General features: G+C 38.0%; 3 protein-coding genes across 3 annotated transcripts in view; 2 read left to right on the top strand and 1 right to left on the bottom strand.

Annotated features, from left to right (window-relative positions):
- The window catches only part of LOC122357521 (prominin-1-A-like), a 28,767-nt gene extending 27,601 nt beyond the window's left edge, over positions 1–1,166 (top strand). The window contains exon 10 of the mRNA XM_043256924.1: positions 1,134–1,166. Coding sequence (XP_043112859.1) covers positions 1,134–1,166 — 33 coding nt within the window. The remainder of the gene's footprint in view (positions 1–1,133) is intronic.
- A 169-nt stretch (positions 1,167–1,335) lies between these two features.
- LOC122357882 (N-terminal kinase-like protein) lies at positions 1,336–9,505 on the top strand. The gene is made up of 18 exons (XM_043257522.1): positions 1,336–1,518; positions 2,317–2,457; positions 2,711–2,833; positions 2,921–3,141; positions 3,263–3,353; positions 3,475–3,630; positions 4,193–4,351; positions 4,462–4,569; positions 4,736–4,849; positions 4,963–5,118; positions 5,210–5,398; positions 5,685–5,760; positions 5,855–6,049; positions 6,593–6,711; positions 6,844–6,924; positions 7,230–7,571; positions 7,675–7,753; positions 8,608–9,505. The coding sequence occupies exons 1-18, from the start codon at positions 1,411–1,413 to the stop codon at positions 8,730–8,732; spliced, it is 2,583 nt and encodes an 860-aa protein (XP_043113457.1). The 5' UTR covers positions 1,336–1,410; the 3' UTR covers positions 8,733–9,505.
- A 1,003-nt stretch (positions 9,506–10,508) lies between these two features.
- LOC122357883 (phospholipase A and acyltransferase 3-like) lies at positions 10,509–12,472 on the bottom strand. The gene is made up of 5 exons (XM_043257523.1): positions 12,351–12,472; positions 12,034–12,075; positions 11,469–11,577; positions 11,087–11,355; positions 10,509–11,013 (listed from the first exon to the last, which is right to left on the bottom strand). The coding sequence occupies exons 2-5, from the start codon at positions 12,046–12,048 to the stop codon at positions 10,894–10,896; spliced, it is 513 nt and encodes a 170-aa protein (XP_043113458.1). The 5' UTR covers positions 12,049–12,075; positions 12,351–12,472; the 3' UTR covers positions 10,509–10,893.
- Between the last annotated feature and the right edge of the window lie 2,182 nt (positions 12,473–14,654).

Genomic DNA, 14,654 nt, shown 5'->3' with positions numbered 1-14,654 from the left:
AATTGTGATTAATTCCACTTTACATTAGTTTTTAACTATACTTTTATATTACAATAATTTCACATTTAATCTTCAAATCAGTGTACAAACAACATTTATTTTGTTTAACGCCATCTTTTTATGAATGCAGGCCGGTATCACTGATACTAAGTAGCCTAATACTAACTGATTTCCCTATTTAAAATTCCTCTAATATTTAACCATAGACTATAGACATTGAACATTACATTCTAATGAAGAGCTATACAACTAACATTTAAGGCTCTCAAAATACCTTCTATTTTAAGTGAACCAATAAACCAATCTTCACATTAACCCATTATAATTAGCTAGGCTACCTGTGCACCTCAGCAGAAATACACAGAAATTTAAGTTATCAAACACCAAATTCTAAATACAGCTATATAAAAGTTACTGATTTGATCACAACAGATAGATATTAGCTAGGTTTTGGCTGCTATTTCTCTAAGAGCTGTCACTGAGTGATGAGTTGAGTCGGGTGTTTTAGATGTAGAAGACAGTGCTGGGATGCTTCAGGACACTTTTCAAGGGCGTTCTTAACGCAACTAAATAAAACATAACATGCACGCACATTTTTAACCGCAACTCATCACGACATTGCACGCGCGTAGTTTCTTTCGCGACTTACTTTTTGACATAATATTTAATTGTTCACACGTTGTGCACGAAGGGAAACGTGGCTCGTGGCGTCTTATCCTGCAGCCCGTCCGTATCATATACATAATGAATATACACAGTACGTATAGTGCTATGCAAACAAAAACTTGGATGAGATTTAATCGATTGTCAGCATTTTGTATCTTTAATGTCGTGGGCCTATATTTCTGCCAGACTTGTTAAGACGCATGGCATCATGGATTCAATTAAACACCAACAGATCAAAAATAAATAACTGATAAATTAAGAACAGCAAAAATAACTGTCTGTTAATGCTAGAAATCTTATAATGGGCCGGATCAGTGATCCAACATTTTAATAATAGTTCATAATCTACTTACCCGAGCACTATAGAAAACTTGTGGCATGAACCGAGGAGAAGCACCAACGTGGAGCTAGGAATCAAAACGGAGAGATTTTCGATAAAGGAATATCGACTCTTGATTTTTTGTCAGGTGCTCTCCAAACGCATCGAGCATCATAGGTGAAGACTTTGTTATCTTGGCTAAAGGATTATGCAAAGGTTACCATTAACTGGGGCCAACGTGTACCAGAGAAAAACATTTATTTCTTAAAGAGATTTCCACCGGTCCTATGAATAAACTGAACTGCAAACAGGATCAAGCGAGCTCGTCGTGTCACATGGCCTGCTGGCTTGTTGGATCAGGGGCGCCCTCTGTTGGTTCGCTGTCCGTCCTGCAGCAACATCGTAGGCTGGATTGACGGGGAAGGATGTGGTCCTTTTTCGCACGGGATCCTATCAAAGACTTCAACTATGAGATTTTACCCGAAAACCAAGAAAAGTCAGGCATATGGACCCTTAGTCGGGGCAAGCGCAAGGTAAAATGACTTGACATATTAATATAAAGCATACAGTGTAGCAGCAGGCCGCTGAAGCCTCGGGCTAAAGTTCAGCTACATACCGCTTAGCATCGCGCATCGTTGCGTTTGAAGCAAATCTAAAAAGCTCAAAACACCTTGAAATTCTTTGTAGGATTATATGTTTTGATAGGCAGTGCTAAATATCCTTAAAGCCGCATTTGTTTCAATACCACTTAACACAAACTAGGTGTCTTTTGTCATTATTTCACCACAGTATATTTCGTTCCCGTGGCCACGTCAACAACAAAAAACCTGCAGGCACATTAAATTGCTTAATGATGCTCGTATGACTAAAATAGTCAGTATTCAGTTGTTTATGGGTTTTTTACTCTGAGTGTTACCCTGTCATCTCTCATTGTGTTATGTATGATTATATAAATAGCTAAGAAAGGAGCAGTGTTTGTATTTACCGTACACGTGTCCTGGCAGGCCATATTAATAACTTTATCACATCATTCATCACAATTAATAAAGTCATATCACTAATTGTATTTGGTCGTCATTTACTAAGTTGGCAGGCGCCAGTAACCATTAGATCATCTCTAACGATTTCTGAAAATAATCTGTCAGTATTATAATGGCAGCTCAAGCATCAGGGAGGCTTCTTACTGTAATGTTGTTGACTCATCAGAGGTTTTGTTCATTTGAAGACTAGTCAATATAACCAGGACGTTCAGTTTTTGTTTCCCCCCAAATCTAATTGCCTTAGTCTTCTTGAACTGTAACCTAAGTTAACTAGAAACCTGTTTATTCCAGACGACTGGCGAGCCGGTGTCAGTCTTCCTGTATGAGGTTTCCCAGGGAACAGAGGAGCAGACTCAGCTGGCAAAAGCTGCTTTCAAACGCACAAAAACTCTCAGACATCCCAATATCTTGTCTTACGTAGATGGGCTGGAGGTAAGGATCTTTTACGTTATTGTTATAATAATTTGTATTATGCTGTTTATCAGTGATAAAGCATAAGGGGGTATACATAAGGAGAGCTTTGCGGATGTAACCCATTTTACGTTAAATATAGGCTTATTTGAATCCCAGAAACAACATTTCCTTTGGTTAGTGAGGGATTTTACACAAACATTTGATTGTTCAGATTTATTCTGATTGCAACTGCAAAAAAGCCGTTTTTCTGTCTTTTCCTTTTTGGATTCAGACCGAGAAAAGCTTGTACATCGTCACAGAGCCTGTAACTCCTCTGGCTGCTCACCTGAAGCTCCAGGCAGATAAGGGTGGTGCAAGTGATTTAGAGGTGTCATGGGGCCTTCATCAGATTGTGGTAAATTGTGAAGGCATGGACTAAATTTAAATTATTGTTCAGTCATTAGTTAAATTGCTTAGTTTGCTGTCATTCCTTTCCCATCAGAAAGCACTGAGCTTCTTGGTGAATGATTGCCATCTCAACCATAACAACTTGGGCATGTGGGCTGTCTTTGTGGACCGTGCTGGTGAATGGAAACTTGGGGGGTTAGATCATGTGACCTCAGACCAGGGAGACTCCACTTCCTTACCCCCACCTAAAGTGATCAACCCCGACTTAGAGAGATATGACCCTCCAGAGAGCCCTGGCAATGGTGGAGAAAAATGGTAAAGACAGAAATCTCTTGTTTTCTAGTTCTCTTTCTTGTACATGTATTTCCTATATGTTTTTGTCAAGACCTAAAATGCGTATAAACTGTAGCTTATTGTTGTGTGTGTACAATCTCAGGACAGGGGACGTATGGCGTCTCGGTTGTCTTATTTGGGAAGTATTTAATGGAACTTTACCACGTGCCTCCTCGTTACGATCTCTCGGCAAGGTACCAGAGCATTTTTGCTTGCTGTTAACTAGCTGTGTAATAAATAACAACTTTCTTCAGTAATTTTGACTATTACATACAAAATAAAAGCTATTTATACTCTGCCTTTTATTTCTTACAGATTCCAAAGCAGTTGGTGCCGCATTACTGTGAGTTAGTGGGAGCAAACCCAAAGATCCGTCCCAACCCTGCACGTTTCTTACTGAACTGCAGATCTCCTGGAGGCTTTATGAACAACAGCTTTGTAGAGAGCTGTCTGTTTCTGGAAGAGATACAGGTATTTTAGTTGTGTCTCCTTGAAAAGCTGGGTTTGGTCATTCTGATATGCAAATACAGGGCTAGAAAGCATTTCTTATTACCAATATTAAAAACAACTGTGCTGTGTAATAGTTTTTGGAAACTTTCATCAAGATTCTTTGATGAATTCAAAGGAACAGCATTTATTTAGACATCTTTACGGTCATTTTTCATCCATTTCATATATCCATTCCTTGAACCACTCTCAAGTATTTGAACAGCAGTGTAGATTGCTGAGTATGCTTTGATAAATGAATAAAGACATATGTTATAAGTGTTTTATGTAAATGATAAAACGGTATGTAGAATGATCAGGCTATGTGTGTGTGTTGAGTTTGGGTGTGTATAGGTTTGTGTTATTATTGTGCATTTTCATTAATAAGGTAATATTATTATTATCATAAATTTAGGCTTACCGCTTTTGTTTAATATTACATGTATGTTTTTTGTATATTTGTACTTTATTTNAATTATAAATAATAAATCATACATTTATGTTAGATAAGTCACCTAAATGCTTGCTTGTTTGTGTGTTTATGTAGATTAAAGAAGCCGCAGAGAAGCAGCAGTTTTTCCAGGACCTAAGTGAGAATCTCGACTCTTTTCCTGAAGACTTCTGTAAACATAAAGTGCTGCCTCAGCTCCTTACAGCCTTTGAGTTCGGCAATGCTGGCGCTGTCGTCCTCACACCATTATTTAAGGTGAAAGACTTTTTTGGTATTGCATTAACGCTAAACAATATGGCACGTTATCTCCAGAGCATCTTAAAAAAAGTTTCTTTAATACAGTTCTGATATTTTCTTTGCCTTAGGTAGGGAAGTATTTGTCAGCTGAGGAGTACCAGCAGAAAATCATCCCAGTCATAGTGAAGATGTTCTCCTCTACTGACCGTGCCATGAGGATACGACTACTACAGCAGGTATAGATTACTTCATCGCTTTAAGTAGTTTCGGAAGAGTTTTCTACATTAGAATTTAGTCACACCAAAGTTTTAGCCAAGCTATCTGACTCTACACATTTAAGCACATTTAAACTCTCAGTTCTAAACATATTCTTTCTTTTCTATTTGTCTCTCTTTTTACCAGATGGAGCAGTTTATTCAGTATTTGAATGAAGCAGCAGTTAACTCACAGATTTTTCCACACGTGGTTCATGGCTTCACGGACACAAACCCTGCCATCCGAGAGCAGACTGTAAAGGTATTTGTATGCTCCAACTACCGTCCTTTTCAGTGTTTTGACACTCAATATAACTGAGATTGGCATACATTGACAACAGTTTTAAATGTTGTTGTGTTCTTTTTCTCTCGTAGTCCATGCTACTGTTGGCCCCTAAATTAAATGAAACCAATTTAAATCAAGAGTTGATGCGTCACTTTGCACGACTCCAGGCCCGGGATGATCAGGGCCCCATCCGCTGCAACACCACCGTTTGCCTGGGCAAAATTGCCCCCTACCTCAACGCTGGGGTAACTGCATCTAAAAACATAATCTTTCACTTGTTTATGCATATTGTTTTCTCTCAGTGACCATCTATTTTTCATTGCTTTTTTTTCTCAGATGCGCCAGCGTGTATTAATCTCTGCGTTCTCACGAGCAACTAAAGACCCGTTTCCCGCCTCGCGTGCAGCAGGCGTGCTGGGATTTGCTGCCACCCATCAGTACTATAGTGTGGCAGAAAGCGCCAGTCGTATTCTGCCGACACTGTGCACACTGACTGTGGACCCAGACAAAAACGTTAGAGATCAGGTAAAGAAAATGCACAGCAGAACTCATGCAGTATCTATTTAAATGTTCTGTGGTTCAGGAGTGTAATCCATAATTTTTGAAAGAGACAACATCTTGAGCTTTTTCTGTTCCGGTAGGCATNCACACTGTGCACACTGACTGTGGACCCAGACAAAAACGTTAGAGATCAGGTAAAGAAAATGCACAGCAGAACTCATGCAGTATCTACTTAAATGTTCTGTGGTTCGGGAGTGTAATCCATAATTTTTGAAAGAGACAACATCTTGAGCTTTTTCTGTTCCGGTAGGCATTTAAAGCCATAAAAAGTTTCCTCAGTAAGCTGGAGACAGTTTCTGAAGATCCCTCTAAACTAGCTGAAATAGGTATGTTTTGACCCTTGTCTTAAAGGGACGATTTACTCTAAAATTCCCAAATGAAGGTAATTGTATAAAAAATATGTTAATGGTTCAATCGCAGAGAAGGATGTGACTGCATCTGCGCAGACAGGGGGTTCAGCTGCTACATGGGCAGGATGGGCGGTGACAGGTGTCTCATCTCTCACCTCCAAACTCATCCGAAATGCTCCGGCTGGTTCGGAGGCACCTCCTGCTGAAAACAGCCCTGCCCCTCAACCTGCTGCTGGAACAGTACCCACAAATACTACGAGTAAAGGTATGCAACGAGACCAATGGCTTCAACCTCTGGAGGTCACGTTTGTCATATGCATGCACCAAGAATGTCTAATTAAAAAAAAAAAAAAAACATTATTTAAGTCTGTTATCTCTAGTGAAGAAAAAAAAAATGACACTACGTTTTTTTTTCTTACTTGTAATGTAAGGTTTTTTTTCTCAATGACACATGTAGCCAATGAAAATTACTTCCTGGGGACATAGATTTCCAAGTATAAGTAAAGGAAGTGGAATGAAAATGATCAAAGATGTAGCTCTTAAGAAAGAAGCTAAATAATAATGAGTTGCCACAAAATGTTTTTCAATTCACGTTGAAAAAAATGTCATTCAAAACCTTTTTACAAATACAAAGAGAACTTGTGATTGTGAGTTTGTGATTAGAATGATTACAGTTATTTTATAACCTAGTTTCAAACTACCAAATCTGCAGTCTTAGTTGATTGAATCATATTTTTTTCCCCCAAAAAATAAAAATGAAAACGGTTGGCACCAAGTTTATCATGTCATCAACCTCTTTTCCTCTTAGGGCCAGAAATGAAAGCACAGACGCTAGATGCTCTTGGAATCAAATCAGAGACATCAAATGAGGGGACCGTGGAGCCAGATGGGGATCGATGGGATGATGAAGATTGGGGGAGCCTTGAGGTGAAAGATGATTATTCAATTTATGTAATGCCTCTGGTATTTTTTCAGTGCTTGACGTTTTTATAATGTTAAAAAATCTTACACACAAATACTGAGAAATCTGAATAATTCCTTATCTTTGTGCACCCACAGGACCCTGAAAAAGTCCAAACAGATCCAGATGATTGGCATTCTGATTGGTCGGCAATGTCATCAACACAGAAGAAAAGCAGTGTAAGTGATTTGCATTAGTATAGTTTATGAAATAAAAGATCAGTATTATCCTACTAGATTTGTTATGTGTATATATACAGTATTCATACTTATTATTACTAAAAAACTAACAGGTTTTAATGCTATTCATTACTATTAGTGGTAGTCAGAGATGGGATTCAATGTGTTTTATAAAAATATAGAAAGTATTGTACGTGCAATGCAATACAAGGATCACAATTTAATTCAAATGTTGCATCACAAATAAATGATGCATTAATCATTAATAGTCATTAATAGCTAATCTACGTGTCATGTTTCCATAGGTGGGCCGGAAGTCCTCCGAGGCAGTCAAGAAGCAGAGTTCTGATTGGAGCTCTGGCTGGGATGCCGATGACAGCTGGTCTAACGAGAAAGACGCAGATGGTCAGGGTCAAAGTTCACCTGCTGATGAGGGCTGGGGTAATGACTGGGATGAGGATGGGAGTCTGACAGAGAGTTTCACCCCAACATCTCGAAGTAAAGCCTCAACTGGAGCTCCAAAGAGTGGCAGGCTAAGCTCTGCACAGGAAGGGGTACGATTGGCCAGCGATTACAACTGGGATGCAGCGGAAGCAAAATCGGCAACATCGGATCTGCTGTCCAGTGTGTCACAGCGAAGTACTACGGTGAGTCTTTGGTGGAGGAATTTCCTTTCATTGTAAACTGCTTAAGGTGGTGGAAATCCTTTGTGGATTATAGTTTATGCGGGTTGTGTGTTTTTGTCCACAGAAGTCTGATGGCTGGGACGCAGACAGTGCAGGAGACTGGGGGACAGAAGAAAACTGGGAGTCACTGGATGGAGAACAGGGTCAGAAACCTTTTTTTTTTTTCTAGTTTATACACTTGAAGGGATAGTTTATCCAAAAATGAAAATTACGTCATTAATTACTCCTCCTCATGTCGACCTTCGTTCATTTTTAAAATGCTAATTAAGATATTTTTGATGAATTCCGAGAGCTGTGTCCCTTTTATAAACAGAAAGGATCCTTACATGATGAAACGTGGCAAGGAGATTGTTAAAATTATCCTTGTGATAAAGCTGTGTGCACTTTGATCTGAACAAAAACACATTCATGTATCGCACACATAACGTGTGTACTCTCCAAAATGACGACTTGTTGAATGAAATTATTTTTCTTTTCTTTATGCACAAAAACTTTTCTCTTAGCTTTATAAAATTACAGTTGAACCCCTGATGTCACATTATTTTAACAATCTCTTGTTAAAATATGTTTCTGAGCTTTTATCATGCAAGAACACTCGCTGTCTATGGAGGGTCAGACATCTCTAAGATTTTATTATAAATATCTTAATTTGTGTTTTCCAAAGATGAACAAAGGTATCGTAGGTTTGGAACGACATGAGGGTGAGTAAGNCCCTGATGTCACATTATTTTAACAATCTCTTGTTAAAATATGTTTCTGAGCTTTTATCATGCAAGAACACTCGCTGTCTATGGAGGGTCAGACATCTCTAAGATTTCATTATAAATATCTTGATTTGTGTTTTCCAAAGATGAACAAAGGTATCGTAGGTTTGGAACGACATGAGGGTGAGTAAGTAATGACAGATTTGTCTTTTTAAAAGAACTATTCCTTTAATTCCTTTCAGTTAGAGAAAATAGAAAGGGCATCTCGCATAGCCATGCTTTTACTCCCTCAGGTTTAAGTAAAGCAGAATTAGCAAAGAAGAAACGAGAAGAGCGGCGGAAGGAGCTGGAGGCCAAACGGGCCGAGCGCAAGGCGGCAAAGGGTCCTCTGAAACTGGGCGCACGCAAACTGGACTGAGGACTGGAGGTACAACAGATCATTGACTCCTTGAAGATGAAGGGACTGCGAGATTTTAAAGAAACATTCCGTGACGGAGCTCACAGCTGTCTGCATGTGGGGCGACTTGGAAGAACTTAATTCTGACCGAGGAACAGCTAACACACCTTAAACTATGATATTCCTTTACTCTACTCACAGTATGGTTTTTATATTACACAATATCATAGTTTACTGAGTGTGCATGAACTCACTGGTTTGATTATTAGAAGTCGAGGGAAATTTGAACAATATAATCCTAGATACCTTTGTATGGATGTACACTGATTACACATTAACTATGGACTGCTTTACCCTGAATTCGGTGTTGAGGACATAGGAGAATGGATGATCCGGAGAAACTCAAACATGTTAGCTGTTACTTAATCATGATCCTAGATGGAACAATGCCATTACTAGTGCATGTATAAACACAGATGAATATTTTCAAAACAAAGGATTCACTTGACCAAAAAACATTGTATCTCATGAAAGGCGTTTTGTTCTTTGTTTGCCATATGACCGGGTGAGGGTGGATGTGCTTGTTATTTCTGGTTTGTGCCTTCTATTGTGTTCCTAGTAGGCGGTACTGCTTATGTTGTAAAATAAACTAATCAACAGATGATTTTAGTTATTGAGACAGTCTGTGAAATCTGGTGCAATATTTTCAGAAGGGGTGATTCATGTACTGTACACACAGATGTAAAATCCAACTTCATATGTATTATAATAAAAAGGAGCTGTCTGTCTTTGGAGATTTGCTTTACAGAACAGTGTTGCTCAATAGCTGTGTTTCACAGAACAGAAAATAGTCTCAAAAGTCTCACTGAACTGCCAGAAGAGGTGTCAAGTTTTATTTTCTGCAGTCATCAAAAATCTATAAATATCAAGGAATTTTAATATATGTCCCAGGCCTCAAAAAAACACTGGTATACTGTTCAGCTCTAAGATATTTAATTAGCTGAACTGTCTATATAATAATTTCTTTACATAATCAAAAATAATTGTGTGAATGACAAGAGTTGGGAAAGGTGATGTTAAGTTATCGGTCAAAAGGATTGTTATAACCCTCCAAATTAAAATTTAAAGAGGTTTGAAATGCATCACTGGCTTATAAATATAACTTAAGAAGAAATAGGTCTTAAATTCTTATAGTACTGGACAGTAAGATTAATATATTCATTTCCATCTCATTTCCTTATTTTTGTCCAGAGCTATATTTGTAAGCGTTTATTTAAGGAGTGTTGATATAATAGATTATAATTACACAGTATGGTGATTGTTATCTTTTGTTACTTTTGTTATGTATATGACCCTAGTCTTAATGGATGGGAGTTCGGTGTCAATTTAGTTTGATCCCATTGATCCCAAAAGCCTCACCCTCACCCTGAATCTTTTTTCCTTAAGAGAATAATCAAAATTATATTTTGCGGTGATCAACATGCCACAAAATAAGTTTAACCTAAACCATTAATGAGCAATTAACTTGATTAGAGATGTTTAGCAGTGTCTCTGATGTCAGTGTCCAATTGCTATGCTTCCCACTGCTTTCCTGTGTTTAGCATTTAGTCCAGAAAATAGTAACAAAGGTCCCATTGAGCTGACGTAAGGCAGGCCAGCTATGCAGAAATCTCATTTTATTGTGTAAATGGTGATCTTGCAACATGAAACAACAGAATTAATTTAACTAGTAGCATCCACGATATGCTGGTGTAGTGTAGTGTAATCACTTTAAGAAATACACAAACGTCTAGTACATGAAGTCAAATATTTAATGGCACAAAAATGGCAACATGGCAGTTTATTTATATGGTCAAATATTCAGCTTTCTATTTTTGATTATGTTTTAAAGTGCTTAAAGTGTCAATAGGAAACCAGTAGAAAGACAAATGCGAGAAAGTTATTTAAATAATATCTTCGCACAAAGATTTGTCAGCAAAATGCACCACTTAAACAACAGAACAGACAGGATTTCGTTTGGTTGCTGGCAATCTCTTATGTTCAGTTTAGGAGTATTTCTAGTTGTGCTCGGATCTAAGCCTGCCTAATCGGTGCATTAAATTCCATTAGATGAAAAACATTTCATAGATTTTAAATATCAAAGGCCTCCACGGCTGTGCTTTCACCGCTTCACACCCGCTCTTTACTGGTTTCGTTTCTGTTTGTCTTTTGAGCCGAATACGGTTGAAGCAAAAGCGAGCACTGCAAAAGTAGCTGCTGCAACAACACCAACTCCAATACCGATCTCCACCGCTTTCCTCACCTATAACAATGGACAGACTTTTTAGAAATTGCTGAAAGCACAATTTACTACTTCACTGTTATATGAGCTGTACCTGTCGGGACTGTGGTTGTCCGTATCTCAGCTCTGTAACAAAGTGCTCACAGTTCCCTCGAAGGACACAGTACGGGAGTTCTTGTCCCAAAAACCTGTGTGCATCCCGTAGAATGTCTCGAACAGGACGTGGCTCATATTTGTCATCCAGAAGGTTGTTGACACGGTATTCATCATTACCAACCACTTCAAAAAGCTCTTCTTTCTTTACTTTGGCTTTATCACATAATACAGACATCATACTGTAGGCTCCAGCTTCAGCGTGTTCCGCTGTAGAGAAAGAAACGTGTCATTCATGAGACTTAAATGGAGCCCTTAAGAGTCAAAGCTCACTAAACATCATTTGAGGCGTGATACTGAAAAGAGATAGATGAGATACTCACAGGGAGGGGCCAAATGAATCACATAACCTTCTCCAACATAAATAGCCCAGTGCTGATATGAGCCTCGGAAGATTTCAATCAGGTCTCCAGGCTCCGGCTTTTGATCATACTAGGACACAAGATCACATGCCATATTTTGTTAAAAAAAAAAAAATCTTGTAGATTGACAGTAAAACATCATAGTGGTTGACTCAAATAATAGGTACTATTGCACTTGTGTACAGAAAAGAAAATGAAAGTGAAAATGTGCTTGCTAAAAGTTTTGCTACCTTAAACGTAAATGCGCAAAAACATATGCTCTTGACATCTACCTCTTTCTGTTGCCTATTAAAAAAAACAATCTTTTTTTCACGCACTTTTTAATACTCTCTGTAGCTTTTAATAACATATAATTACAAATTGTCATTTCTCCATATCAGGCCTTGAGCAATAAGAATACATAATTACCCAACTGTGCAATAGTATCAAACACTGCGATTTCATCAATAACAAGAGCACTCAAATGATCTATGCTCCATTCTACTGGTACATTTAATTTCGGTCTGAATCATTCAAATGAATTTACCTTTGTCGGTGACATGGCAACCTTCTTGTTTTCACTCTTTTCCTATGAGAGACACATTAACGACATTTACGATCCGGGCACAAAATGAACCTTTAACATTTTTTCCTACGCAATGACTCTTAAATGGAAACAAATACGTGGCATTATCTGAAAATAACGTTAATCGCGTTTCTATATAAGCGAATACGATATACACTTATATTGCGCATCGAGAGAAAAAAAACGAGGTCGTAGGAGCGCAGACGTCGTACAAAACAAACAAACAAACAATTCAAGATTTCGCCGTCTCGTAATCGAAATAAAAAAATCCCACTTACAAATAATGATGTTTGTCTCTGTGAGCTACGATCCGTATAATGTTCTTCGCGTCTGAAGCAAAAATAACATCACAGACCAAACCAGCTGACGTGACCGTCGGTGTCGACCAATCAGCGTGCAGGCTTTCGGCCCTGATGGACATCATTGGCGGACGCCCTTAAAGTGATCCTGCTTCTCGAACCAACCGCCGCATCTTTCGGTGGACGTCAAAAAGCACAGTGCAACAATTTACGCTTAATTAAGAGTAATGGTACAGTGTATGACGGATATTCTGAAATAAGATCGACTTATGTTTCGCTTTTATCGGTTTCCTATTCTGAAATAGATAACTCTGCTGAGCTCCGCACATGTTGATTTCCTAATAATAATTCTCATACAGTGCATAGGGCGGTAAGTGCGCTTACTGACTGTAATGCATAGGGCAGCAGGTCCTGGCCTTCTAGGTTTTGGGGGTCCTAGAAAATATTTCTTGGTGGTGTGGACAATATTGTGATATTATCAGTGGCGTTGAAATGATTAACAATGTTCTCTTCACATTTGCAGTAGGCATAGTTGTTCTTGTTGGGAAAATCTTCGTTGTTTCCCTCCCAGGTTCAGGTCTCAATGATGAGACTTACTTTTAAATGTACTATCTTAATTAGTTTAATAAAGTCAGAATAATTGAGACTGAGCTCAGGATTCAGAACAACAGCATTAAAGGCATGCAGGGCAGTCCTGTATGCTCACACTACATTTCACACAGTATTTATATTCTTGTGCTTGCGTCTTCCTCCCACTCAGGGTGTCCTTCACAGAACCAGGTGCAGTTGTTTCTTCTCGATCAGTAGATGGGCTCAGCAGTCTCCACATCCTGTTTCTGCAGATATGACATTTTGCACAGCACATACACACATAATATCAAGTAGAAAAACTCAGAGCCTTTATGAGGCCTGGGCACAGTGCTTCTATTGAGTAAAACCTGTAAAACATAAATCCTTTAAAACATAAATCCCACATTTTCTAAAACAATATTATGCATGAAATAAACACGCAAAATGATGTGGTGAGCAGTGATACAGGTTAATGAGACATTGCTTCAGTTTATGGACAAAAGTCCCTGTCTGTCTTGTTAAAGTGTTATCTGTGTAGGAAACTCTTTTATGGTGGTTTCATTCTGATTCTCTGGTTAAAGTATGTATAGGCACAATACAGTCTGCTAATGTAGGCCAAAGTTCAGTCCAAATTAATAAAGGTCTAAACATAATTTTGTCACTAGACAGTTATACAATTCATTGCTCTATTGTTAAGTTACCAAATAACTAGGCTAACTGTTTTTCCTATGGTATTACATGTTAATTGTTCATGTAAATTACTGACTCGCATGATAATCAATAATCATTACCAATTACTTCATAAAGTTCTTTTTCCGTCATTGTGGCTTTTTCGTGTATTTCTGATATTACTTTTAGCCCCAATTTGATCTGAAAGAAAAACCACATCCAGCGTATTCAATACAATGGATGTGGTCTGTAAATTACTCACAGGTGCATTACATAACCTTCTTTTCCTACATGGGGCACAATATCAGGTATCATATTTTTTAAGTGTTTTGATATGATATGCTGATCATTCTGTACAGAGACACTTCAAGTCGAACACAGCTAGTCTTTTCCTATGAATAAAGAAAATGAAAGTGAAAGTATGCTTGCGGTTTTGTTAACTTTGCCTAAACATAAATTCACTAGCTCTTTCTGTTGGCTTAGAAAACACAATTTGGTCTTTACAACGATGAATGGTTTATAAAATTGCTGCACTTAAAGTAGCAATGGATGCTTGGTTGTATAATGCAAATGTTTAGTCAAATGATGTCAATGCATCAGCATAAAATCAGCATACACTAAAAGAAGGATCCTGAAATGCAAGAATTCATATCGGTAAAGATTAACACAGCTTATATGTTTATCGGTGAAATAAACAGTGAAGAGAAAATCTTTTGATGATTAAACAGTACATACGCTGTAAAAAAAAAAATCTGTAGTTTTTACAAAACAAACATTTTTGGCAGCTGTGGTTGGCAAAAAAACTGTAAACACATTTATGGTAAAAAAAAAAACTATTCATTTTACAGAATAAAACTGTAATTTAAAAACAAGAACGTTTGAACGTAAACCAGTAAATACAACAACACACGCTGCTATTAAAACCACCGTAATAATGCATGCGGTAAAAGAGAAAGCAACATGAAGAATCAAATCTCATTACAAGTATCCAGTACACGCAAAAGTATCTACTAATATATAAAAGGTGCACATTCATGCAAACAC

The sequence above is a fragment of the Puntigrus tetrazona genome, chromosome 14 (assembly GCF_018831695.1).
Source record: "Puntigrus tetrazona isolate hp1 chromosome 14, ASM1883169v1, whole genome shotgun sequence".
In the NCBI taxonomy this organism is placed as follows: Eukaryota; Metazoa; Chordata; class Actinopteri; order Cypriniformes; family Cyprinidae; genus Puntigrus; species Puntigrus tetrazona.
The sequence above is the reverse complement of the archived record's forward strand: the minus strand, read 5'-3'. Positions and strand labels throughout refer to the sequence as shown.

Excerpts from the sequence above, each read along its gene's own strand:
- LOC122357883 (XM_043257523.1), bottom strand. Across the intron at positions 11,356-11,468 it reads GATTCATTTGGCCCCTCCCT|CGGAACACGCTGAAGCTGGA; the intron begins GTGAGTATCTCA and ends CTTTCTCTACAG. Across the intron at positions 11,014-11,086 it reads GACAACCACAGTCCCGACAG|GTGAGGAAAGCGGTGGAGAT; the intron begins GTACAGCTCATA and ends CCATTGTTATAG.
- LOC122357882 (XM_043257522.1), top strand. The coding sequence starts at position 1,411 with ATGTGGTCCTTTTTCGCACGGGATCCTATCAAAGACTTCAACTATGAG. Across the intron at positions 2,834-2,920 it reads GGGGCCTTCATCAGATTGTG|AAAGCACTGAGCTTCTTGGT; the intron begins GTAAATTGTGAA and ends CTTTCCCATCAG. Across the intron at positions 3,631-4,192 it reads TGTTTCTGGAAGAGATACAG|ATTAAAGAAGCCGCAGAGAA; the intron begins GTATTTTAGTTG and ends GTGTTTATGTAG.